The sequence below is a fragment of the Stigmatopora argus genome, chromosome 19 (assembly GCF_051989625.1).
Source record: "Stigmatopora argus isolate UIUO_Sarg chromosome 19, RoL_Sarg_1.0, whole genome shotgun sequence".
Lineage (NCBI taxonomy): Eukaryota > Metazoa > Chordata > Actinopteri > Syngnathiformes > Syngnathidae > Stigmatopora > Stigmatopora argus.
This window is the reverse complement of record NC_135405.1, coordinates 2253935-2278435: the sequence shown is the minus strand read 5'-3', so window position 1 is coordinate 2278435 and position 24501 is coordinate 2253935. Positions and strand designations below refer to the sequence as shown.

General features: G+C 40.7%; 1 protein-coding gene across 3 annotated transcripts in view; it reads left to right on the top strand.

Moving 5' to 3' along the window:
* The window catches only part of nt5dc1 (5'-nucleotidase domain containing 1), a 67086-nt gene extending 49396 nt beyond the window's left edge, over nucleotides 1-17690 (top strand). For 2 of the 3 annotated variants that reach the window (XM_077586858.1, XM_077586859.1), the window contains 4 exons: nucleotides 3533-3654; nucleotides 5984-6157; nucleotides 7089-7254; nucleotides 15054-17690. In XM_077586858.1, coding sequence (XP_077442984.1) covers nucleotides 3533-3654; nucleotides 5984-6157; nucleotides 7089-7254; nucleotides 15054-15166 — 575 coding nt within the window. In that variant the 3' untranslated portion in view covers nucleotides 15167-17690. Of the gene's footprint in view, nucleotides 1-3532; nucleotides 3655-5983; nucleotides 6158-6211; nucleotides 6253-7088; nucleotides 7255-14431; nucleotides 14516-15053 lie in introns of those variants that run through there. The other variant, XM_077586860.1, reaches the window with a different exon arrangement.
* Nucleotides 17691-24501: the final 6811 nt, after the last annotated feature.

The following is a 24501-nucleotide window of genomic DNA, read 5'->3' as shown; positions in this document are numbered from 1 at the left end:
GGTTCCCACTGGCCAGAGGTGCAACACACAGGCTGAGGTTGACCAAGCCGTCAATAGACTGCAGCATTAGGAGATCATGGGCAGAGTCCAGGCAGGAATAGCGCCATGATTTTGGTCCAAGGCTAACTGTAAGGAGAGGAAGGAGATGGTGGTGGCATAGGTGACAAGGATGGGGGAAGAGCGCTATAAGTTGAAGGCTGTGTCGCAGGGCCGACAAGAAAGCTGGACGACCTGGGAGGGAGTTGTCAACCGAAACATCAGTTGGTGCGACCTGTGGAAGATTCCATCCCACAGGCAAGGATCAGCTTCCTCATTCGCGCAACTTACAACACACTTCCCTGTCATCGCAACCTCCACCAATGGTTCGAGAATGAGGTATGCTGCGCACTTTGTAACGCTCCCAATCCCAGCCTCCAGCACAATTTGTCAGGCTGCAAGACTGCTCTTGCTAAGGGGCGCGATAGATGACGCAATGACCAGGTCCTGAGGAAACTAGCTGAAGTGCTGAAGGCATGCCAGCAAAGCAGCAAAAAATCACCACCAGCAGAGAACCACACCAACTTCGTCACGGAAGGGGGTGAAAGAGATATGATAGGTTTATGCTGACATGTCAGCCATTCACAGTTTGTATGAGAACAATGCTTTTATACTCACAAAATCTGATATAATCTTACAAGGTACACCAGGCCAAGAGAGGCCCTTTTTCCATGGTCAGGAGTGGGACATGAGGGTTGACCTCAACAGGCAGCTCCGATTCCTCACGGAGATCATCACTACATCAGTCTGCCCAGACATTGTGGTATGATCCTCCAAGGCAAGAGCAGTGCACCTCACAGAACTAACTGTACCATAAGAAGAGGGGATTGAGGCCGCCTTCGAGCGCAAGAAGGCCAAATACTTGGAGCTGGCAGCTGAGTGCCAGGAAATTGGCTGGAAGTGCACCATCTACTCAGTCAAGGTTGGCTGTCAAGGCTACGTCGCACTGTCAACAACACGCCTCATGAAGGATGCAGGGGTGACTGGAGGCAACCTGAGGAAGGCCATAAAAGAGCTGGCAGAGGAGGGAGAGAAAGGCAGCTTTTGGTTCTGGCTGAGGAGGTAGGACATGAGCTGGGGAAACAACAACTAACCCCAACAACAGCTGCAGGAGGCAACAGCTATCAGCTGCAGGGGGTGACAGGGAGACGTCTCTGTCACTGCTCCACCAGCGAAACATCAATGAATTGTGTTTCCTGGCTGATGACCCTGCAGTTGACCCATGGGCACCAGAGGAGGTGCGACAGGCAGCAAAGCCAAGCGGGATAAAACACCTACCTGTACATCAACGGAATTTCATTTTTCACCCATTTTAATTCTCGCTACTGGTTCTTACCTGTTTGGATTTAAATTGGCCTTCTGCAGTGCTGGTCCAAAGCTATCCGAAGACGATTGGCTTTGACGACTTTTAAAAATGTTTCTATAATTGCAACAGACAAACGTCGTCAGAGCGGGCAATTGCACGACTCGTGAACACTTTTTCTGGATGTGTTTTTTCTACGAAGACAGTAAGTTCATGAAATTGTCCAGCATTTCTTTGATTTTTGCTGTTGGAATGATCGTTGCTTCCTCCTCCACCTTTTCGCTATACCTCCTCTATTGCCGAGTGTTGCATTAACTCTAGTTCCCTCAGCTACTCCGTTGAGTTTGTTTTTGTGCCCCTCGACCAACTCGTCAATGTCCTCCTCGCTGACCACGTTTTTCATTCGTAATGGAATTTTTTCTGGGAGGCATGATGATAAGAACAGAAGAAGCTGCTTTTTCCACACTTGGAAAAACTCAACAAAAACACACTTCATAACTCTGTGACGATGAACGGCGGTCAAAAGTACATAAGAGAATCTTGATACATGGATAGTGGTTGTTGTGAGACAGTGAATGAGTGTAGAGCAGGGGTGGACAAACTATTCGACAAAGCGTGCAGGTTTTCATTCCGACCCATTGAGAGGGCACCTTTTCATCAATCTGGTGTCCTGACAATTAGTGGATTGCAGCCAGGTGCTTCTTGTTTTCTGCAGAAATCTCATTGGTTACATTGTCTGTGCTATATCGGTTGGAACAAAAACCTGCACCCACACCGTCCAGAACCGGTTTGCCCATCCCTGGTATAGAGTATTGAGATTGTGAAGCATCCGCGACAATTTCAAAATAAAATAACGGAAATGGGAAATGTATTAATGTTTGGGGGATTTCGTAACTTGGATCTTGTTTTCCTATCTTGAGGCACTCATTTGCATATAAAAGCGTTCGTAACCTGAATATTTCCGAAGTAGAGGTACGACTGTACTATGATCCTCGCGCCACATCTTCAAAAATGTTTTTTTCTACATTGATTCTTGCCAAAACTAACTGGTACCAGTTGGAAACATTATATCCTGCACAGTGGATGACAGCAGAATTTGTTTTAAGAATAAATTCTGAGTCTCAACACTAGAACTTCCATTGGCCAGAAATTTGGGCATTACACCTAGAAATACCAAGGACCGGCCTTTCGGCCGAAACCTGAGGTGTGAAGAGTCCTTTGGTTATTCAAATGAGGTAGCTCCGAAGCCTTTCCTTCTACTGAGCAGAAACTCTTATTATGCTAATTGAGGCGTACAACAGGAAGGAACATTTGAGTCACTGTGGAACTTGTCTTTGTCCTCTCTTGTATTATTTTGAAAAAGTGTGCTTTCTGTCATGTTACTTGTTTTCTTGTCTTCTTTTGGGGGACAGACCTGGCATCTTTTGTGTTGCCTTGACCCTATGTCCACTGGATCCAAATCGGGTTGATTGTACAGACGTTTGCCTACACATCAAAGTGCCCAAATTTCGCACACCTGGTCTTCACCCAAGATGAGGAAAAGTCGCACATCTTCATGAGGAAAAATAAAAAATACATAACCAGTACTTTTGGTAACACAAAAACTGAAAGGGGTCAAATTGACCCCTAACATAATATAAACATGTTTTTTATATTCCCTTTACCTAATAATAATAAAATACTTATTTTTAATTTATAACAGTTTTGATTAGATGTGTATTAAAAATTGAGAAATTGTGTGTTCTGTAGGGTGAAGGCTTTTTCAACATGAGAAAACAACTTCCTTCCCCCTGCTGATTCCTCAGCTACAGGCTACATTTACATTTAAGTGTTGCCATTCACAGCCGACAGAGGTGTTAAAATGTAAATAGGTACATTTTTTATGAGCTGCAGAGTTAAAGCGGAGGCCACAAAACCTTGGGTTTTCCAGTGTTAAAGGTTTGCCAAATTTTAAAGCACACCTAATTTAAAGCAATATTACTTCATAAAGACCATTCTCAGCCATCTGGACGGTCTGAGCTGCTAAGTAATTCCTATAGAACAGTCAGGTGGCACTCTTATTATAGATGTTATTTTTGTAGCTTTTTCTGTTACGTGCTTTGATACTTAATATATGCACATGTTGTTAAAGCACAGTCAAAAGACATTTTAGTTGAGAATTCTCATATTCATATTTTCCTGTTTCTGACCCAGTGAATGATGTGGAAGAGAGTGAGGATCTTCCATCTCTGGACAAACCTGGTTGGTACTCCCAAGGCAATTGGATGCACCTTCATGAACTGCTTAAGACCATCACTGGAAAATCAGAGCCCAAGGTATTCACAATTTCCTGAAAATTAACATCCAGACCGCTTCACATTTGGTTGCGAATTGTTTCAGTGGCGGTTGAACCTTGGTCTGATGAAGCCAACAGAACTAAATCATCTGCAAAGAGCAGAAATGCAATGCTGAGGCCATCAAACCGGTCCCCTCAACGCCTCAGCTGCATCTAGATATTATGTCCACAAAGTTTATGAACAGAATTCGTGACATAGGGCAGCCATGCCAGTGTCCAACTGTCCGGTCCACGATGAATATTCACAAGGTTGAACACAAGTAAGCACGGCAAGACAGATGAGTGAGATTTTGACGCTTCTGCAGAAGGAGAGCACGGAGGGAGAACAGACTTACTCTGCGTAAGACTCCGGTCAATCTTCGACTGTTTCCGTTCTCCAATCTCCGACTCTACTTTGTGCATCAACAGTTTAATTAGGGCAAGATTGCGTGACATACAAAATCTTTATGACAAAGATGCAGGGCTGTGATACGGATGAAGGCTGTGACACGGGTTGAAGGCTGTGACACGTATTGAAGGCTGTGACACGGATTGAAGGCTGTGACGCGGATTGAAGGCTATGACACGGATTGAAGGCTATGACACGGATTGAAACGTTATTTTTGTTCACGCAAGATTAGTTGACACCAACCTTCACTGGAAATGGATCCGACTTAATGCCGGGTTCACAGACCAGACTTGGACAATGATCATACTGAGACTGAACCCCACTAATCAGGAGTTAGGGCAAACCATACTCCCGGAGGTCTTCAAAGTATGTGACCCAGCCGACTTACAACATCCCCAGTCGAGGTCAGCAGCGCACCATCCCCACTATACACTTTATTGATGGAGATTTCCCCTTACGGGACATCGGATGGTAGACCAAAATTTCCCTGAAGCCGTCTGGAAGACGGAGGAGCAATGCTTTGCTTTAGTGTTGTGGCCCTGGTGACAGGGGATAGTAGCCCTGTTGTGTTTTGCTAAATAATTGAGTAAAAACCTGGCAAAGCTGGCAACTTGGTTGCCCCTCAGGGTATTTTTCCTGAGCTGCCATTCGTAATTCAACACCATTAGAAACTACTTGCATTCCTCCTTCATTTTAATTGCCTAATAAATAATTTTCTCATCTTTTTGGTCTTTCCTGCATACAATATTACCTTGACATACGAGTGCCCAGACATACGAGCAATTTGAGATGCGTGTAAAATTCTGAGAAAATATTTACCTTGAGATATGGGACAAATTTTGATGAGCATACAGCCAGGTGGCCGACGCGAGAGGCTGCTTATGATAACAGCCGGCACCCTGTCTTTCTCACCGCAACTCCCTCGTGTAAAGATACCTTCAAACAAAATAGGAGGAGCGTTGTGGGAGCTCAGTAGCGAGGAGGTGGTGGGAGGGGAAGGGGGAGAACGCCTCGCTACATAGAAAATCAAACACATGTTAGTGAAGTGTAAAGTTTTCTGATTTTATGGAAAAGAGGCACACAAACAAGTTGGTAAGTGGTCGTGCGTTATCCTATTCTGAGGACATTTGTGAGCGTCATTTTCGGAATGTTTTGAAGGGAAGACAAAAGCAAACAACCCTCGATAGGTTCCTTTTAAGAACTCTGGCTGAGAGTCAGGGTGGAGGTGAGGCAAAAAGAGCTAGCCCGGGAGAAGAAAGGTAAAAAATAAATTTAAAACAAAAATTAGAAGTTAAGTTTAGTGTAATGTTAGATTAATCTTATTTTTGTGTCTGTGTCGTAATCCAAGTTCATTTTAATTTGTTTGTTACGTTACGAGCGCGTTGCCATGCAAAAAGTCTCTCTCTCTGTTCCTCTCTCTCTCCCCTCTGCGAAATCATTTTAGTAGTATTAAACATCATAACCACTAGTTATTTGTTACTCTGTTAATAGATGGCGAATTAGAACAAATAAAAATGTTTTTCCATTCCAATATTAATAATTTGTTGGTGTTTTTTTTTCAGAGAGTGGGAACTAATTAATTTGTATTTAATTCATTTCTATGGGAAACGTTGATTTGAGATCCGAGTAAATCGACATACGTGCTCATTCCCAGAACGTATTAAGCTCGTATCTCGAGGTACCATTGTACATACATCAATATTTCATACAAATTTTGTATACTTTTGTAATTTTAAAGGGTTTAGGTTTTTAGAATTTTGTATTAAAGATTGTGGAATGAATTATGTCAATGTCACATATGGCTCTACTTCCAAAACATCCAAGTTACAAAAACCTTTTGGAACCAATTAATTTCTATACTTTCTATGGAACATATGAAAGAATACTTTATCTGTCACAATCTGTTTAACTTATCTCTTAGGTTGTGTATTTCGGAGATAGCATGAGGTCGGACATGTTCCCTGCCAGCACCTTTGGAAAGTGGGAAACAGTGATGATTGTAGAAGAAATGGAAGGAGAGGGTGTTCCCAAGAGTGATGCAGCCAAGTCAAATGAGGCCCAAGTGGAGCCACATGGAAAAAAAGGCAAGTTTGAGGTAAGCTCAGACTGTCTTCACATTACTAACTCTCTTCAACCTCAAACTTTCTAGTCATCTTTTTGTGCCATCCATACATGCCATACACCCAGCAGGTGAGTCATTCATTACATGCAGAATTTCTTATCCGTCTCTTGCTGCATTTGATTTTAACATGAAAATTACTATTCCAGCCAACTTTTTGACCTATATCAGTATTTGCTTTTTTAATTCCGACTGGCCGATATGAAGAAATCAATTTTAAAACTGGGTTATTTTGGCTCAGATGCAGCCTCACTTCTCCTCTGTCTCTTTCTTTCTCTCTCTCTCTCACCTGCCTGCTCTCCGGCTATCACATAAAGGACAAGCTGCTTGTTAAGTCGAGGGCTTTGGTGCGGTTGGTCGCAACATGCTATGCTTCAATTCGGCGCATTTCATTGGTAATGAAGGCATGCACCAGCACCAGCGCAAATTTAGCCCCCTAACCCTCCTTGCCTCTATACAAATACAGTCATACCTTTACTTACAAAATTAATTGGTTCCAGAACTTTTTTCATGACTTGAAAATTTCGTAAGTGGTGTACTTTATAAAATTATAAGGAAATTATTTGTTAATGTTCTAAAATAAATTTAGCATATGAAAATGTGCCCTGCGCTGCTGAAGTTGTTCGCTCTGTGGCCTATATGATGGGAGATGTGTTACCCGTGTTTGTCTGCCAGATGGCGGCAAGAGCCCCAGGTAAATGGACGATCCCATATGTAAATTGCTTTAACATTTTATAATTCTGCTTTGCCCTTGAGAATAAATCACTAATACAATAGACGCTGGTTTATTAATGTGTGTTATCAGTGCTGGATATTATTATTTTCACATAAATTATGAAAATTATATACATGTTCTTATTCTGTATTCTTTCATTAGTTGGTTGTATAAAAGAAACTGTTTCAACAGGAAACAATGAAGTCACCATCCACCATTTCCAACCAGTGGGGTTCCTACTTTGTTGATGTACATCGAAGTGGTGGAGCAGACGATGAAAGCCAGAAACTGACCTGGTGCTGCCACTGCATTCACAGATACAGCACAATGGCCATTCCCAGTGTTGAGCATATAGCAAGTATGTGTCGGTTATGAAAAAGCTGAAAACTAACTGTTTCAATCGCTTAAATTTCAAAACTTGATTGAATCGGCACTGACAGATTTCATTACAGCAGTCTGTTTTTTCCAAATATCTCCATTCAACCTCACAAAGGTTGGATGGTGCCTATCTAACTACAGTGGTACATCGAGATACAACCTTAATGCGTTCCGGGACTGAGGTCGTATGTCAATTTGCTTGTAACTCGTTTCCCATAGAAATGAACTAAAAATTAATTAATTTGTTCGGACCCTCTGAAAAACACCAAAAACAGGATATTGAATTGGAAAAACATTTTAATTTGTTTTGATTCACCATCTATTAACAGCATAACAAATAACTAGTGGTTATGGTGTCTAATAGTACTAAAATTAGACGGATTTCGCGGACGGGAGAGAGAGAGGGATAGAGAGAGGGGGGAGAGAGAGAGACTTTTTGCACGGCAACGCGCTCGTAACATAACATAAACAAATTTAAATGAACTTGGATTACGATGCAGATACACTCAAAAATGAGTTTCATCTAACCTTGCACTAAACTTAATTCAATTTTTGTTCTAAATTTCTATACAGTGGTACCTTGAGACACGAGCTTAATGCGTTCCGGGACTGAGCTCGTGTGTCGATTTTCTCGTAACTCAAACGAACGTTTCCCATAGAAATTAACTAAAAACAAATTAATAATAATAATAATAATAATAATAATAATCGGACATAGGCCATGTCGTCATTACCACAACACAAAAGCCTACTTGTCATCACACGCAGAAACTCCGTGTGACGAAATTGATGGTGCTTCTCCATAAGCTACGTTTAATCGGCAAAAGACCTAAATAAGTGTAAGTTACGGAATTCGTTCCAACCCTCTGAAAAAACACCATAAACAGAATATTGGATTGGAAAAACATTTTTATTTGTTCTAATTCACCATCTATTAACAAAGTAACAAATAACTAAATCGTACTAAAATGTGTTTAATAGTTCTAAAATTAAAATTAAAATTAGACGGATTTCGCGTAGGGGAGAGAGAGTGACAGAGGGGGGGGACTTTTTTCAGGACAATATGCTGGTAAAATAACAAACAAATTTAAACGAACTTGGATTACGATGCAGACACACTCAAAAATAAGTTTAATCTAACCTTAAAATTTAAATTTAATTCTAATGTTGTTTCAAATTTTGATACCTTTCTTCTCCCGGGTTGGCTCTATTTGCCCCGCCTCCACCCTGACGGTCAGATGGGTTGTTTGCTTTTGTCTTCCCTTCAAAATATTCCGACAATGATGCACACAAATGTACTCACAATAGGATAACGAATGACCACTTGCCAACGAGAAGTAGTCTCGCATTAGCGATTGCTCCACTCACGGGAGCTAACGGGCTAACGGGAAAAAACACTGAAAAAATGCAGCGCTCCACCCAGTGCTCATAGCGACATTACATGAGGGAGTTGCGACTACAGAGACATTACACGAGGGAGTTGCGGGGAGAGAGACAGTGCCCATTATGTTCTTATGAGCAGCCTCTCGCGTCCACTGTCTGCTCGTATATCAAAATTTGTCTCGTATCTCAAGATAAATATTTGCTCCAAATTTTACTCGCATCTCAAATTGGTCGTATGTTGGGGCACTCGTATGTCGAGGTACCAATGTACCTTTCTTCTCCCGGGTTGGCTCTATTTGCCCCGCTTCCACCCTGACTTTCAAATGAAACCTATCGAGGTTTGTTTGCTTGTGTCTTCCCTTAAATGATGCACACACACGTCCTCACAATAGGATAACGCAAGACCACTTGCCAACGAGAAGTAGTATATACTCCCCTCGTATTATCGAGCAAGCTCCTCCGCCATTGCTCATCCGCCATTCTGCACTGACTAACGGGAAAAAACACTGAAAAGAATAGAGTATAACAGGGGTACTCACACTTTTTTGCTTCAATGTCTACTTTTTAAGTAGCCAACCTCTTGCGATCTACCATGTTCAAGCAGCCAACTTCCCAGGGGGTTATCGGCACGGAGGTTGGAGAGAGGGCAGCTCAGACGTGTCTGATTTTCAACAAAGGGCACAGAAATGAAACAGTTCAACATCAAAAGAAAGCCTTTGCAAGCAGGTTGTATACATTAGCCGAGGCTGTCGGCACCACACTAAGATATTGATGAGTACTTGACAACAATGTTCCCTCTAATTTTTTGTTTGTCTGGGCAGAAAGACAACCTCCCTGAGCACACTGAGTACCGGTGTGAGCAACATCATCAATGCTCGCTATGGGCACACACCAGTATCACACCTGCCATAAGCAGGTGTATGTCTACTACACATAAATGATTTAGTAATAATAAAATGTAATGATTAATATCTATGAATGGGCGGCCCGGCGGATGAGTGGTTCGCGCGTTGGCCTCACGGATAAAAATATATAAAAAACAATAAAAAAAATAAAAATTGGGATTTTATTTTGTGCCCTCCATATGATTTGCTGTGCGCAGAGAAGACGAGAGTAGTGCGCAATTGCGCACGCACGCAGCTTAGAGGGAACATTGCTTTACAATAAATGTTAAATTAATTCAGTGGCGGTCCGTGCATTTTCTGGTAGCGCCTTCAACGTATCAATCCAACCCTCAAAAACTATTTTATGGCTATAAAACCTCTACTGCAGCTACAGCTGCGACACATAGAAAACAATCAGTATATCAATGCACAAAAGTGGGGTAAAATCCACTTCCTAGCAGCATTTCATGATTAAATACAAAATCAGCTTTTCAGACATTAAAACCAGGCCAGGGGGGTGATTTTCCCGGGAAAAGACAGCGATGAACGTCAATGGCGTACCGGCAAACATTGCCCGAAAATGGGGTAAAATCCACTTCCTAGCAGCATTTAGTGATTAAATACAAGTACTGGAGCTTTTTAGACATTAGAACCAGGCCCGGAGTATCATTTCCCCGGGAAAACGACAGCGGTGAAGGTCGATACGTGCATATACGTCCATACGTGAAACCGCAAAAATTGCAATAAAATGGGGTAAAATCCACTTCCTAGCAGCATTTATTGATTAAATACAAATACTGGAGCTTTTCAGACATTACAACCGGGCCAGGGAGGTGATTTCCCCGGGAAAAGACAGCGATGGACGTCAATGCCGAAACGGCAAAAATTGCTCTAAAATGGGATAAAATCCACTTCCTAGCAACATTTACTGATTAAATTCAAATACTGGAGCTTTTCAGACATTACAACCGGGCCAGGGAGGTGATTTCCCCGGGAAAAGACAGCGATGGACGTCAATGGCGAAACGGCAAAAATTGCACTAAAATGGGGTAAAATCCACTTCCTAGGAGCATTTAGTGATTAAATACAAACACTGGAGCTTTTCAGATATCCATATTTTACTCACCAAAAATCATTTTTAACTCTAAACAATATCCATCCTCCTTTCTTTCTTCCTTCTTTTCTATCGCCATCGAAGCTAATGCTGAAAGTCGAGCCTGTCCTGTCGTATTTCTGGCATAGTCCGTCTTGAAAATGGCTTTAAATCAACACAACAATATATTTGCTTGTGCAGCTAGCTCCAGATACAGTTTGGTAGCTAATCATAGTTGGTGAAAGCGATGACGTTTCTCTCCGCTTGCGACAAGGCAATGACGTGTCCCTACTACGCCCGCGACAATACATTGTGGTGTTGCCAACTCGAAATATGATTGGTTAAAGCAACAGTCTTATCAATGCTTGTTTAAAGCGGCAGAGCCCGCAGATCTGATTGTGAAGGCTTTGAGGCAGATTTCTGACCCTGGCAACAAATAATGGCTGAAATGTGATTGGTTAAATGCTTCAATTTGAAAACACACATCTGGAAGCAGTGCAACCAGGAGGAAAAGCAATGAAAGAAAGCTAACAGACAATTTGGAATTATTTAATAAGTATTGATGGACAAAATATAATATATGATTCAGATATTTCTTAGGCCAGCAGAGAAGGCCCTGACGGCCCGCCACTGCTATATTGGCAGTAGGCTGGTTACTACCTGAAATGACTGCCAGCCAATCGCAGGGCACATGAAAACGGACAACCATACCAACCTTTACAAATTCAAAAAAAAAATTGGGTTTCGATTTCTCTGACAATTAACCAAATCCCTGGTTGGTTGACCGTGCATGTTAGTCAAGTCTCTTGAATCAAAAAAGGTTGAAAACCCATTCACACTGTTCACCCCAGTTTACATACAAAAAGTACATTAAACACTTGCCGTATGATGGTTCTACAAATCACATGCACTCGACAATGTAACGGTTATTTGTAATGCCATGTTCAGAGTTACGTACTGCGAGAAATTCTAATCATTACCTGAATCAATCACTCGAATTCAATCGTTTTTCCAGATGGTGAAGTAGCCATGAGGATCCTTGAACCGCTCTATACCAGTGTCCATTGTACGAATATCTACTTCGTACGCCAAGTTCAATGACCAAACATTTACCCATCAAGTTGTAAAGTACATACAGTATTTACGCTTAAGGAGATTCATCGTTCAGCCGTAGATAAAGCCATGACGCTGGCTAGGCTAGGCTCGCTAGACTTCTAGGCTAGACAGACATGATGATGGAATCATTCTCGTGAGCCACTGAACACCCCAAACTGTTGAGAATTTCATCAAAAAGATGAAATCTGTGAGTGAGGAAGAAGAGGCAGAAAGAGGACTGAGGATGAAGAATGTTGTCTTAATTTGAGAAATCAGTTTTCAATATGGCACGCAGTTTGGAACAAAGGGTCTCGGAGATGACAGTCAGAGACATCGAATTTGGAAATCGTCTTGACGGTGTCATGTCCTTGTATAAAAAAAGAAACAGCAGTCACAAGTCCCCATCACAATGTTCCTTGTGCGCCAAAAACCTCCAGCAGAAGCTCCTGCTTCCCCGACGACGACACCTCTTAAATCTGACTTGGAGTAAAGCTCTCATTTGGAGTAAAGCTCTCATTTGGAGTAAAGCTCTCATTTGGAGTAAAGCTCTCATTTGGAGTAAAGCTCTCATTAACTTGTTCAGTAAATCTTCATTTTCATCATCTTTAATTCCCCTTCATCGTACGGCACAGGTGTAGGAGACACTTGTTTTCCTTAAAATAAGGCAGAGAAGAGCTATTGTCATTTTGAGTACAGTACTTAAAGTATTTCCACATTTATTGTATGTAGATTATATTTAAATAATACATTACAGTATTTTCATATGCATGTAACTGTAATGTTTAATATAAACACTTGTTATTGTATGGACGCAAATTCATGTAAGGTACATATAATATGGGTGATCCCACTTCGGTTTTTCGATTACCATGGCGATATCTGGTCTACATTATCCGTGAAATTGAATCGTGTTATGATACAGCAAGCCATTGAGAGTAGATCTAGCAATAGTAGCGGGTATTTACTCTTGACCGTGATTTTGTTAAGACCCCGGTAATCGGCGCATGGCCTAAGCAACCCTTCTTTCTTGTCAGTAAAGAACAGCCCCCAAGCCCCCCCCCCCGCGAATAAGTCTGGCAGCAAGCCATGAGAAAATGTAGTTCTTCGCACCTCCCGCTGAGAGACTTTAAATGACCTTGACCTGGGGAAAAGTGCACTGGGTAAAAGCTCAATAGCGTAGTCGTATGGACGATGCGGAGGAAGGGTCTTAGCGTGCTCCGCACTGAAAACTGGACTGACGTCATGGTATAAGGCCCGGACATTAACCGAATTATTTGGCTCTTTAGTTGGAAACAATTCACCAGGGGCACTGTCACAGATTGTAAACAATGTGCATAGCAAAAAGTGCTCCAATATAACACTTGTGCCTTTGCCCAGTCAATATTAGCGTTGTGCGTTTTTAATCACGACAGCCCCAGTACGACTTGGGCTGATTTACACGGCATAACTAGAAAACTGCGGACCTCAAAATTATTCCCAGACACTTTAACTTTCAGCAGAGTTGTAACAAACTTTACATCCGACATAGGATGCCCGTCAAGATCCAACACTGGGGTGTAGCAAGCCTTAGTAAAGGGCATTTAAGAGCATCGACAACACTTTGGTCCAAAAAACAGTTATCTGTCCCTGAGTTGACTAGCGCAGAAATGCCAAGATTAACCCTGCTATGTGACAACTCTCCGGGCAGTTACAGTCTTGTACCATTACAAGGTGTTTCCAGTTCCTTTAATATGTCTTGAGGCAACTCAAGATGAATACTGTCACTGTCACTTTCTGTGATCCTTCAGGAGTTCGGAGCTTCAGTGCATCATGTTTTTTTTGTTTTAAGTATATAAAAAGTTCATGAAAATGTCAAAATTCACGCTGAAACTCGGAAGCGAAAAATATAGCTTTCTGAGGTGACGGGAGCCTCTGTGAGGGTGGATTTTTATCAGCAATGCGAGCCCCGGGAGTCTCTGTGGGTGGATTTTTATCAGAAATGTGAGCCCCGGGAGCCTCGTGGTAGCGGAGCTGATTGTGGAATTTCCCAGAAATGTTTCCAGGTGCAAGTTCCGGGCAATGTTACAGTGGACGCCATGGTCCTTAAATGAAAATATAGCTCACTCAGCGGACTGTGAGAGCCTCATTCTACCGGATCTTACGGTGGAATTTCCCAGAAATGTTTCAAATGCAGGCTCCGGGCTTTTTAGTCAGTGGATCCTGTAAAAGAAGTCACCACTTTCTTACAAGTATTTAATTTATCGACAACATTACACATGAATATCATGCGATAATCATCACGCACCAATTTCTCTAGTGCTTAAAATTGATGCTTGCCCCACGTTGTCTCTTTGAAAATTTATTACTCGGCGATCCAAGACTCGATCCATTCATAAAGAAATGAAGTAATTGGCTAAAAATATGCCCAAAACCAAAAGGCTGTACTAAAAATAAACTCTTTAATCTAGAAGAAAAGCTTAAAGCATTTTTTTCAAACGCAACTACTAAAAACTTTTTTAAATCCAGGAAATTCCCAGCTTCAATGTAACTAAAGAAAAGTACAACAATACACCTACACAACCACCACAGGAAGTTATCAAAATAAATCAGTTTAATCTTACACAATTTACAACTTTCTTGAGGAGGAGCACAAAGTTGTTAAAGACATGCCTACAAACAAACCAAGGAATGGCTCTTACCCCCTTCCTGATGGCTTCTTTCAGTTCAATGCCGGTTGTGGTTCCAGCAAGATGACTCATACACCGATCAATCTCAAGGCTGATTTTAAATGAGACTTCTCACAGTGCGAACCTTAGCACCCCACATTTCTTTCTTTGAATAATCGAGTGTACCTAGATCAACTCAATACAAACAAGAATAATTTCATTTATTTTTCCAGTAACTCTATTACGGATAAGGTACTTTTCTGATATCTGGGGTTTGGGGGTTATGGGTTTGAAAGGGAGATGGTCGTACCTCTATTTACGAAATTAATAAGTTCCCGAACTTTTTTTGTTCACTTTCTTTTGTCAACAGGTGTGATTCGACATTTGTTTCATTAGCTAATTTAATGTCATTTACAGTGATAAACTCATGGATTTTCACTGGGAGGGCTGGCCGTGAATTCGTCAACTGTTCTGCTGGTTGTGACAATTATACTATGAATGGCCAATACATTTTGAGCTTGGATTATAGATATCCATTAATATATCCTGATATCCTACCAGTGAATTTACTCTTATTTACTATCGGATTCGGACAGCAGTTGTTCTTAAAACCTTTAGGTGGTCTGCATACAGATATGTAATGAATAACTCACTTTTTCAAACTCTTATTTGTTTATAGACCTTCCTTTGGATTACAAGTTTCCAAGATTTTCGCCTGATCAACCATGTACAACGGGATACTTTCCAAGGCCCCCAGATTCTTTGCTCAAGAGATGCAAAAGTCCGACCTAAAAGGAAAGAAAAGCAAAGGCTGATCCTTTCTTCATCCCTCTGCCTCATGACTAGTCTGTGCCTCCATTTGCACCTGTACTTACCCATTTTAGCCAAAGTCATTTGTGGAATAAAGAATAGACTTACTACTGAATTATTCACGGGAAAAAAATGAATGTAATGTATATACTGTTTATCTATAACTGGGTCATGGTAGTGTAGTTTAGTATACAGTACGTGGAACATGATGTCGATGTTGGTGTGTCTCTGAGTGGTCGTACCCAGTCTTATGAATTTAATTTGTTCTTGTGATTTGAATCACTCGTATCTGCCCGCTGAAAAGTAAATGCGACTTATGCTCTCAACACCGAAAAACACCTACCGTTAGTAAATATAATACATTGCAGTATTATAATGTGTTAAACATGCAGTAATGTTGATTAACTTTCACACGGCATAAACAATATGCCTGTTGTGAGTGTTATCAAAATATCAATATTTGTTACTGCATTGTTGATGTCCAATTGGAATTTGAAAGGTTTCAACAGGAATGCTCAATACGTAGATTGCGATCTATCAGTAGATCGCCAAGGTACTATTGTTAGATCGTACGACAATAAGATTTGATCCAGTCTGGTGGTTCCACTAGCAAGGCCATTATGAATTTGGGATCTCTACAGCAGTGTTTCCCAACCTTTTGTGAGTTGTGGCACACTTGTTGCATTGAAAAAATCTCAAGGCACACCACTAGCTGAAAGTCTTCTAATTTAAAACTATTTCCCCTATATTAACATTATAAAATTGTTCTCATTAAAGTTTTATTAACAGGAATTAAATAATCCCCACTAAATTATTCCAAAATCTATTTTTTTCACACCGATTTAACGTCATCAAAGTTGATGTCCGCAGACCCCGAACAGCTTTCAGTTCGACTGCTGTTAAAATAATTAATGCAATGTTTTTTAACCTAATTTTAATTTTTGACTTTTTATCCCAATATTACGATAAAAGTAATGTGTTCACAGAGACTTTACGTCGACAAAAGTTGATGCCCTTGAAACCAAATAACTTCCGGTTCACTTACCTTAAAAACAGGAAAATGACTTAAATCTCGTAATATTATGACGTTTTTTCTTCCCAATATTACTTACACCACCTAACATTACGAGAAAAGCCGTTTTGGGCTCACACAAACTTAACGTCAACAAATTTGAAACCCGGAAAACCAAAGAGCTTCCGGTTTAATCTACATAAAACTAAGCAACAAAATGACTTTAATCTCATAATATTACAATTTGAATCTTGTTATAGTACTATCTATGAATTCATATTTCAATTTGAACCTCGTAATAGTTCAATTTTCATCTCTTAATATTGAGATTTTTCTCTTGGATTATTACGATATATGTCTTGTAATTTCCCGTGGCACAGCTGAGCATCGCTCACGGCACACCAGTGTGCTGCGGCAGACTGGTTGGGAAACACTAATCTACAGTAAGGTATTGCATGAATCAGGAGTGAATTTTCACCCCCGTGTTATGCATGTTGAGAAAGCTCGCAGTCATTCTTTTTTGTGAACCATTTAATCCTCACAAGGGTCGTGGGGTGTGCTGGAGTCTCAGATAGGGTCTAATCTTATATCAACATACATAACTGCTGAACTTTGTCAGGACCCTAGAAAAAGGCAGATCGCGGGATGTTGACTCCCTGAAAATAAATCTTGGAGCAAAAAAGTTTGAACACCCCTGGTTTAAAATGACTGCATCATCGGTGGATGTTTGTCTTGCCATGATTGAATTAAGACCGCATACTTTAAGAAGGTTAAGAAATGTGGTTTTGCATTATTACACGTGTAATTGTCACTCTTCAACTTCTGAAAAACAACACACAATTCTTAAATTTGATGAAATAGTTCAGTGGTTCTTAACCTTGTTGGAGCTACCAAACCCCACCAGTTTAATATGCGCATTCACCGAACCCTACTTAAATTTAAAATAAAATGTGATTTTTTTTTTCAAATTAAAGATATATAAATTCCTTGCAACACTGATTGACCAAGCAATGTCACATGATCATCTGCAGCCAGTGATGGTCAAGCGGGGCATGTTATCGTGAATAGACATGATGAGTGAACGTGTCTTGACCTCCGCGGCAGAGGCTCCACCGAAGCCCTGAGACCGACTCACCGAACGCCTAGGATTTGATTGAACCCATGTTAAGAACCACTGAAGTAGTTGGCGTTAGCCCAACTTCTGCTTAATTTTGTGAACTTTCCTGCTTCTGTTTAGGGAACACCTGCAAACCTTGAGTGCATTTGAGTCTGACACTAAAAGAATACTTGGATATTAAGCACAAATGTTGTCTTGTTAATATTAGTGATACGAAAGGGCCATATACAACATGATTGATTGTGTTGTGCTATTTTTCGGGCTTTTTGTACAGGGAAATTATGCGAAAAAAATAAAAGAAAAAATGGATGGTTTTCGAATGAACCTTATTCCAAAAAGAAAAAAAAGGTGATTTTCAATTAAAAACTCTTACTCAATTTTTTTTGACTTGCAGTCATTTTCTGATTAGCCACACAAAAATACACTTGGATCTTCACACTTGTAGCTACTTGTCTGGTGGGTCCTTTTTTGTATTTGTAACAAAACACATTCTTTTTTTATAACTGATATTTTTTATTTACAAAGCACACTTTTCTTTTTGCATGATTCTACCGCCATATTTTTTTTGTCACACACAGCATCATGTTTGCAACATGAGGCAAAGAAAACCCTAAACATTGTCTTTTCTCAGCCGGTCCTACTGAGAGGGAAACTGGAAGAGGCTGGAGTAAGGAACCACCTAGCCGCATGGATCATCGACTTCCTCACTGACACCACAATAAGTGAGACTCCAGGACTGTACGTCTGATGTGGTAGCTTGCAGCACGGGCCCCCCACAAGAAACAGTGCTCTCCCCACTCTTCTCCCTCTACACATCAGACTTCAAACATAATACAGACACGGGAACGACCTGGAGTACAGGGGAGTCATCACAGCCTTTGTTGACTGGTGTAGGCAAAACCACCTCTATATCAACACCAGTAAGACAAAGGAAATGGTCATCGGTTTTCGGAGGAATCCTCAACAGACCACTCAGGTGAACATCCAGGGTACAGACATTGAAATCGTGGATAATTTTAAGTACCTGGGTGTTCACCTCAACAACAAACTAGACTGGTCCACAAACAGATACCCTGTATAAAAGGGGCCAGAGCCGCCTCTACCTACTTAGGAGTCTACGGTCCTTTGGAGTGTGCAGGACACTGCTGAGGACTTTTTACGACACTGTGGTGGCATCTACAGTGTTTTATGCAGTGGTCTGTTGGGGATGCGGGAGCACAGAGATGGACAGGAACAGGCTGAATAAGCTGGTCAGGAGGGCTAGCTCTGTTGTGGGCTGTCCTTTGGACTCTGTGGAGGAAGTGGGAGAGCGGAGGATGCTGACCAGGATGATGTCCATCATAGACAGCACCTCCCACCCCCTGCATGAGTCTGTGGAGTGCCTCCGAAGCTCTTTTAGCAATAGACTGCGGCACCCTCATTGCAGGAAGGAGCGCTTCCGCAGATCCTTCCTCCCATCAGCTGTCAGGCTCTTTCAGGTGTTAAGACCTACCGTATGCATGCATGTACATCTATGTGTATGTATGTATATATGTGTGTATATGTATAGGTGTATGTACACGTATGCTTATTTATTCATGTATTTATTTATTAACTTACTTATTACCTATCTATTTATGTCTAAAATGCCTTTCCTATTTCTGCATCCTCACCCTCTTGATACTGTGACAACGAAATTTCCCGAATACGGGATGAATAAAGTTATCCAATCCAATCCAAAAATTGAGAGTCAGGTCACTTTGATAGGTTCACCAATAGGTATTCCCAAATTCACCTTAAAACAGAAAAGGACATCTGACTCATAACCGGGTTTCTTGCAAGAGAGAATCGATCCTCACGCGCCTTCGGACCAGATCATTCTCACGAATTGAATCCTCTTCTGCTCATTTATTACATAAGATTACATAACAACAAGCATCATTTATTCAAAACAATTGAAGGTCTGTCGGATCTTCAGAAATCAAAACAATTGCAAGTCCTTCGGAGGGGAATCGGTATCACCACCTGGTGCGAAGTCGAAGTCAAAAAAATTGAGAGTCCTCCCGGATCTTCGGTATGAGTGACCGTGTGAGAGGTCGATGTTTCTCAAAACAACTTTGATAAGTCCAGCTGGATAGAGGAGCGACCTTCCCGTTGTTTATCACGGTTGCAAGGGAAGCGTTATTCATTGCGAGCAAATATATAATAAATGTGAGACAAATGAAGCCTAACATTCCCCCGTTATTATATTGTACGTAATCCCATAATCTTTTTTTATTTATGACAAATACAAATACACTTGGGGGAAGTCCGTTTTCTCGATCTTTACCAGAATTCACCTTACTTGCATATCTGGCCTGAAAAAGGAAGAACAAAATCATTCTCGTTCAACTCCTTTTCATAATTTGCATAATCCTGGACATCAATGTCATCACCAGTAGGCTGTCTAATAAGCAGATACAATCCTTGCAATTTGGAATTTGTTAGAGCAATTGCACCAACCATAAGTCGGTCTAGCAAAGAGCGTAAGCAGGGGATAGGACAATACCCACACATTGTCAAAGTGTTAGCCAAAACAGCTATTGATATCACCTCGGTGAAGGCTGATTTTTCTTTTCATTTGCCAAAGGCCTTATTCACTGCTTTCGTAACAGGATAGACACCGTTTCAATATTTATCCTTTTCTTTACAAGCAGGACACTTTTCTTTTGTAAAAACACTTTCCCCAAAGAATGGTGATTGAGGGAGATGTTATATCCGATCGCATTTTTCCTCGTCTGGTCATTTGTTTTAAACCTTTGTAAGAAGGTTTAGTCTCAATTGAAACACTTTCACCTTTTTGCACATGGAGACGATAGAACCAATATAAAAGAGTTATTTCCAATCAATATTGGAGTGGTTGCCATTTCTCACCTGTCTCCTCAAACGTTTCAACTAAGAGAACCTTCTTACAGTGTAAAGGTGGCTCCACATCCCCCTCTTGGCGTGCTAGTGCTTCTTTATACTGCAGGTTGAGCACTCAGGCTCCTGGGACCACCGTTGGTCCAGTCCGTTTCCTGTTGAGAAGCACAGTCTCCTTCTGCTAATCCCAATTCAATGTGTTTCCCTAAAGATTTTCTTTTTATGCAGTCAGCCAGATTAGCCTTATCATCCAGTTCCAATCGTGCAGTGAATAATGGCATTTTGTAGGGTCTACTAAATTGGATTTCTATATTTTGTTGTCCTGTTGAACTCGTTATCTAGGCAGTGATTTCATAACAAGATATGGAACCTTCTGTCCATCCAGCCAATTGTTTTGTTAACACAATTTGGGTGCCATTATCACTATAAATCAATGGTTCTTTGGAATTTCAAATTGTGCACTGATATGCCGAGCACAGGTTAAGCATGCTCTGCAACCAACTTAACCCTATAAGTCGTGTGTGGTCGATTGGTCGCCGGTCTTTTGGTCGCCCCGACCGCGACAACGGGCCACCAAAAGACTGGCGACCAAAAGACCGACGACCAAAAGACCGGCGACAAAACAAGGTAAAACAAGACGGTCTACGCATCAATAAAAGTCAACAATGGCCATGACCAGTTTCACTGAGCCGACGTGTGAGTGTATAAGAGTTTGTATGTAAATGCGTTGTCCCTTTAAGAAGCTATGTCAGTCAGGGTCTTAACAAGTTCTCCAACAAAAAACTATAAAAGATCAGGAAATTTTGAGCTTTTCTTTAGCCTAATAATTACTAGGGCATTAAGTATGACTAAATAGTAATTCGCAGTTTGTATTTAGGGAATTTGAGCAGCGATTTAAATGGAACTTATCACTTACCTTCCGGGTGACCAAAAGACAGCGACCAAAAGATCGGCGACCAAAAGATCGGCGACCAAAAGACTGGCGACCAATCGACCGTGTACCCTATAAATTGTGTAGTGGCACCGTACCAAGGCCACCATCCCCCCTGTCGAGACATAGGACTTCCCATGACTCAAGGTAGCTATGTTAAAAGCAGCTCACCCAAGTAAGCTGAGGTACCAATTTGTTTTTTGTTTTTGTTTTTTCCTCATTGTTCCCAAATTTCCCATTCCGCAGAGCAGATTATTTGTTTCTCCACGTTAAGTTTCAAATGTGGAGTACTGCTGCTGCATTCTCGTCAAAAATTTAATTTGGCGAAATTCTTTTCCTTTCTTTTCGTTTTTGTTTTTGTCCTAATCTGCCACCGCCATCCCCGAAAGGCTTATTGGCAATTTCAGAAATCAATTTCAAATTTCCAAATCCTTCTTCACCTTGATATTTGATTGATAGATTATATCTTGGTGGCCACCCAAACAAAAACACAAAAAGACAGACAATCATTCATGCTCACACTCATAATCAGGGGAATTTAGAGTGTTCAACCAGTCTAGCATCCTTAATTTTGGTTTGTGGGAGTAAACTGGAGTACCCGGAGAAAACCCACGAATTCTGGTGGACACCAGGAATACTACACACTCTGGAAGGTCTGGATCCACCCCGCTTTCATTAGTAGATCTTAGAACCGTAAGGTTGATGCACTAATCACTAGTCTTTCAATTTGGGTCGTTTACCCATACATCAGTGGCCCGTAAATTTTTAATCACAACTGTAAACCACCATCCCCCGTGGGGCTTCTTGGTAGTTCACCCCATTTTGCTGCCCTATCAGCAATAATCATTCCAGAAGGAACTAGGTAATTAACGTATTAGATTCGCGTGCCGCACATCTCTAAATAGAAATTTGTTTTGGAATTTCAATTGCCGCCGTTCATTGCCCTAGTCAGCCAGGATGAGCGACTGCCATGCAAGTGGCTGTGATTAACTCTTTGTTGCAATAACGGAAAACTTGTGACACATTGAAACACACACCCACTAAAGTATATTAACCGTTTGTAACAAAAAAATACCTCCATGTTTTGCATTAAGTTATACTCTCCGTTAATGCTATCAGTTTAGCTGTTTGTACGCAGAATTGAAGTGGCAAAAGTTTTGCCTCTAAAGTTTGTTTTAGTAGCTGTCAATGTATCTTGTATTCCGTTCGAGTTTTGCCCATACTATTTATTCTTAGATAACCCATCTACTTAAAGCATTACTCAGAGGTTTTATATCATAATTTGGAAGTGCTATCTTTGACCATAATTCCAGCACTTGTTTCATACCATGAAAGGCCCCACCAGATTAGGGGCATCCAGTGCCAAATAGAGCCTATTTCCAAATGTCCCTCGAATTTGGTTTAGATATGGGATTCCCATTCCCCAAATATTCCAGAATTCATGCGCCAACGCATTTTGTCAAACCCAAAGTGACAAACATAATCTGTTTCTTAGCCAGATTTTGGAACTTGGAGAATTGTTCCATTTCCCACTTATCTAAGCTTGTCCTTTCCAATCGTTATCTCTGTAACATTTAGGTGCAATAACCCCATAATTGCAATGCTGTAAGTTTTAAGCTAAAGTTCTCTTAATTTGTATGTCCTTAAAGCAATAGAAAGCAACGTCATTTGGTTTTATCAATTGATCAATGCTTATCCAATCCGTAATATCCTAATAGTCATCAACATGACCCATGCCAAAGTATATTTCATCTGCACAGGACAAACAGGGAATGTCTTTTGTGCACTTGAAAAACACTCCATGTTTCTTCAGTCCTAGGGAAACTATGCCTATCCTAAATCAATTATTTATCTAAATTATATATTTCTATGTACCACTATGCATCATCTATTTGCATTCAGTAATTACTTGTAGAAAATGGCGTGGAAAAAGAGTAATTTCATTCATATTTGAAAATACATTAACATGTCTTGATGGTTCCCTTTTACACAAAACCCAGGCTGTTCGCAAGGGTTTTTTTTCTTCACAAAGTTCATATGAAATCACAGAAATTATGTTTTGGTGTATGAATTGCTTTCGAAATCAGTTTTGGGGATTGCTGCCTATAGAAGTTTTGTGGAAAATGTCAGTGTTATAAAGAGTGTTGTTGCTGTTTCAATTAAAGAAATAAGAAGCATCATTTTTTTTTATTTAAAAAAAGGAAACATTTCAATGTCCATACTGACCGAAAGGGGTAAACTAATGATTCAATATTTACTAATTGGATGCCATTAACAGTGAATGCAAATAGGAGGGCTCGCAGGGACTGAACGAAAATTCATTCGCTGCCACTCTCCAACTTCAAATAGATTGGACGTCTACTCGTGATAAATAGGTAGCAGGGTCCACCTATGCAAGAAAAACAAAACATTTCGTTTTTTTAACTCATTCAGGGTGCATCCTGACCAGAGGAAGGAGGAATCTAATTTTCAACTCATTAGTTGCCATTGACGCCAATGGAAGTCCAATCTATATGAAGTGGTAGGCTATATATGACGATATACAGACGCTCCCCTACTTACGAACGCAATTGGTTCCGAGCGATTGTTCATAAGTTGAATTTGTTTGTAAGTTGATTCAGTGCTATATTTTGTATTATAATTTATGTTTAAGGCCGATATAAGTATATTGAAGGTTTATATAAGTGCATTTGTATGTTTAAGGCTTGTATAAGTAACACGCATTGGTTTGTACTGAAAAAAAAACATTTAATAAAATGGAGAGAATATGTACAGTACTGTAGAGAGAGAGAGAGATTTATGTATTAGAAACTGGCCAAAAGAAGCGACCTAATGACGATTGCACAGTTTTCTTCTTTTTTTCATCATAAATGATGCGGTAGCACTGTATGGAATCATTCAATTGATTTGCAAACTTTGTGCAACGTTCAATATTTGGGTCCTGCTGCTCGATCTTTCTGTTTATAAATGGTGTTGAATGTGCAACGCTCACCACTCTCACGCGCATCAAGCTTCGTTATTATTGCCACTCGTTTCAAGTGAAATGGCTTGCCTCTTCCTTGCAACTCCCTCAATAGAAGCATTTAGCTTTTTACCAACCATATTCAATATTGGATGCATGAGATATTTAATGATACAAATGAAAAAGGTTCTTTGCACACTGGAGATACATTCACGCACTTCCGCATTGCAACGAAGAAGAAGGTAGATGCTGGGTGAGCTGAGCTCTCACAGCGCCAGGCGTCGGTATTAGCGGCGGAAAGAAGTACTACTCCGAAAAAGGCGCGAAATACAAAATTGGACTTGCGAACATTTTTGGACTTAAACGCAATTTGCAGACATGTTCGTATGTACCGTTGTTCGTAAGTTGAATGTTC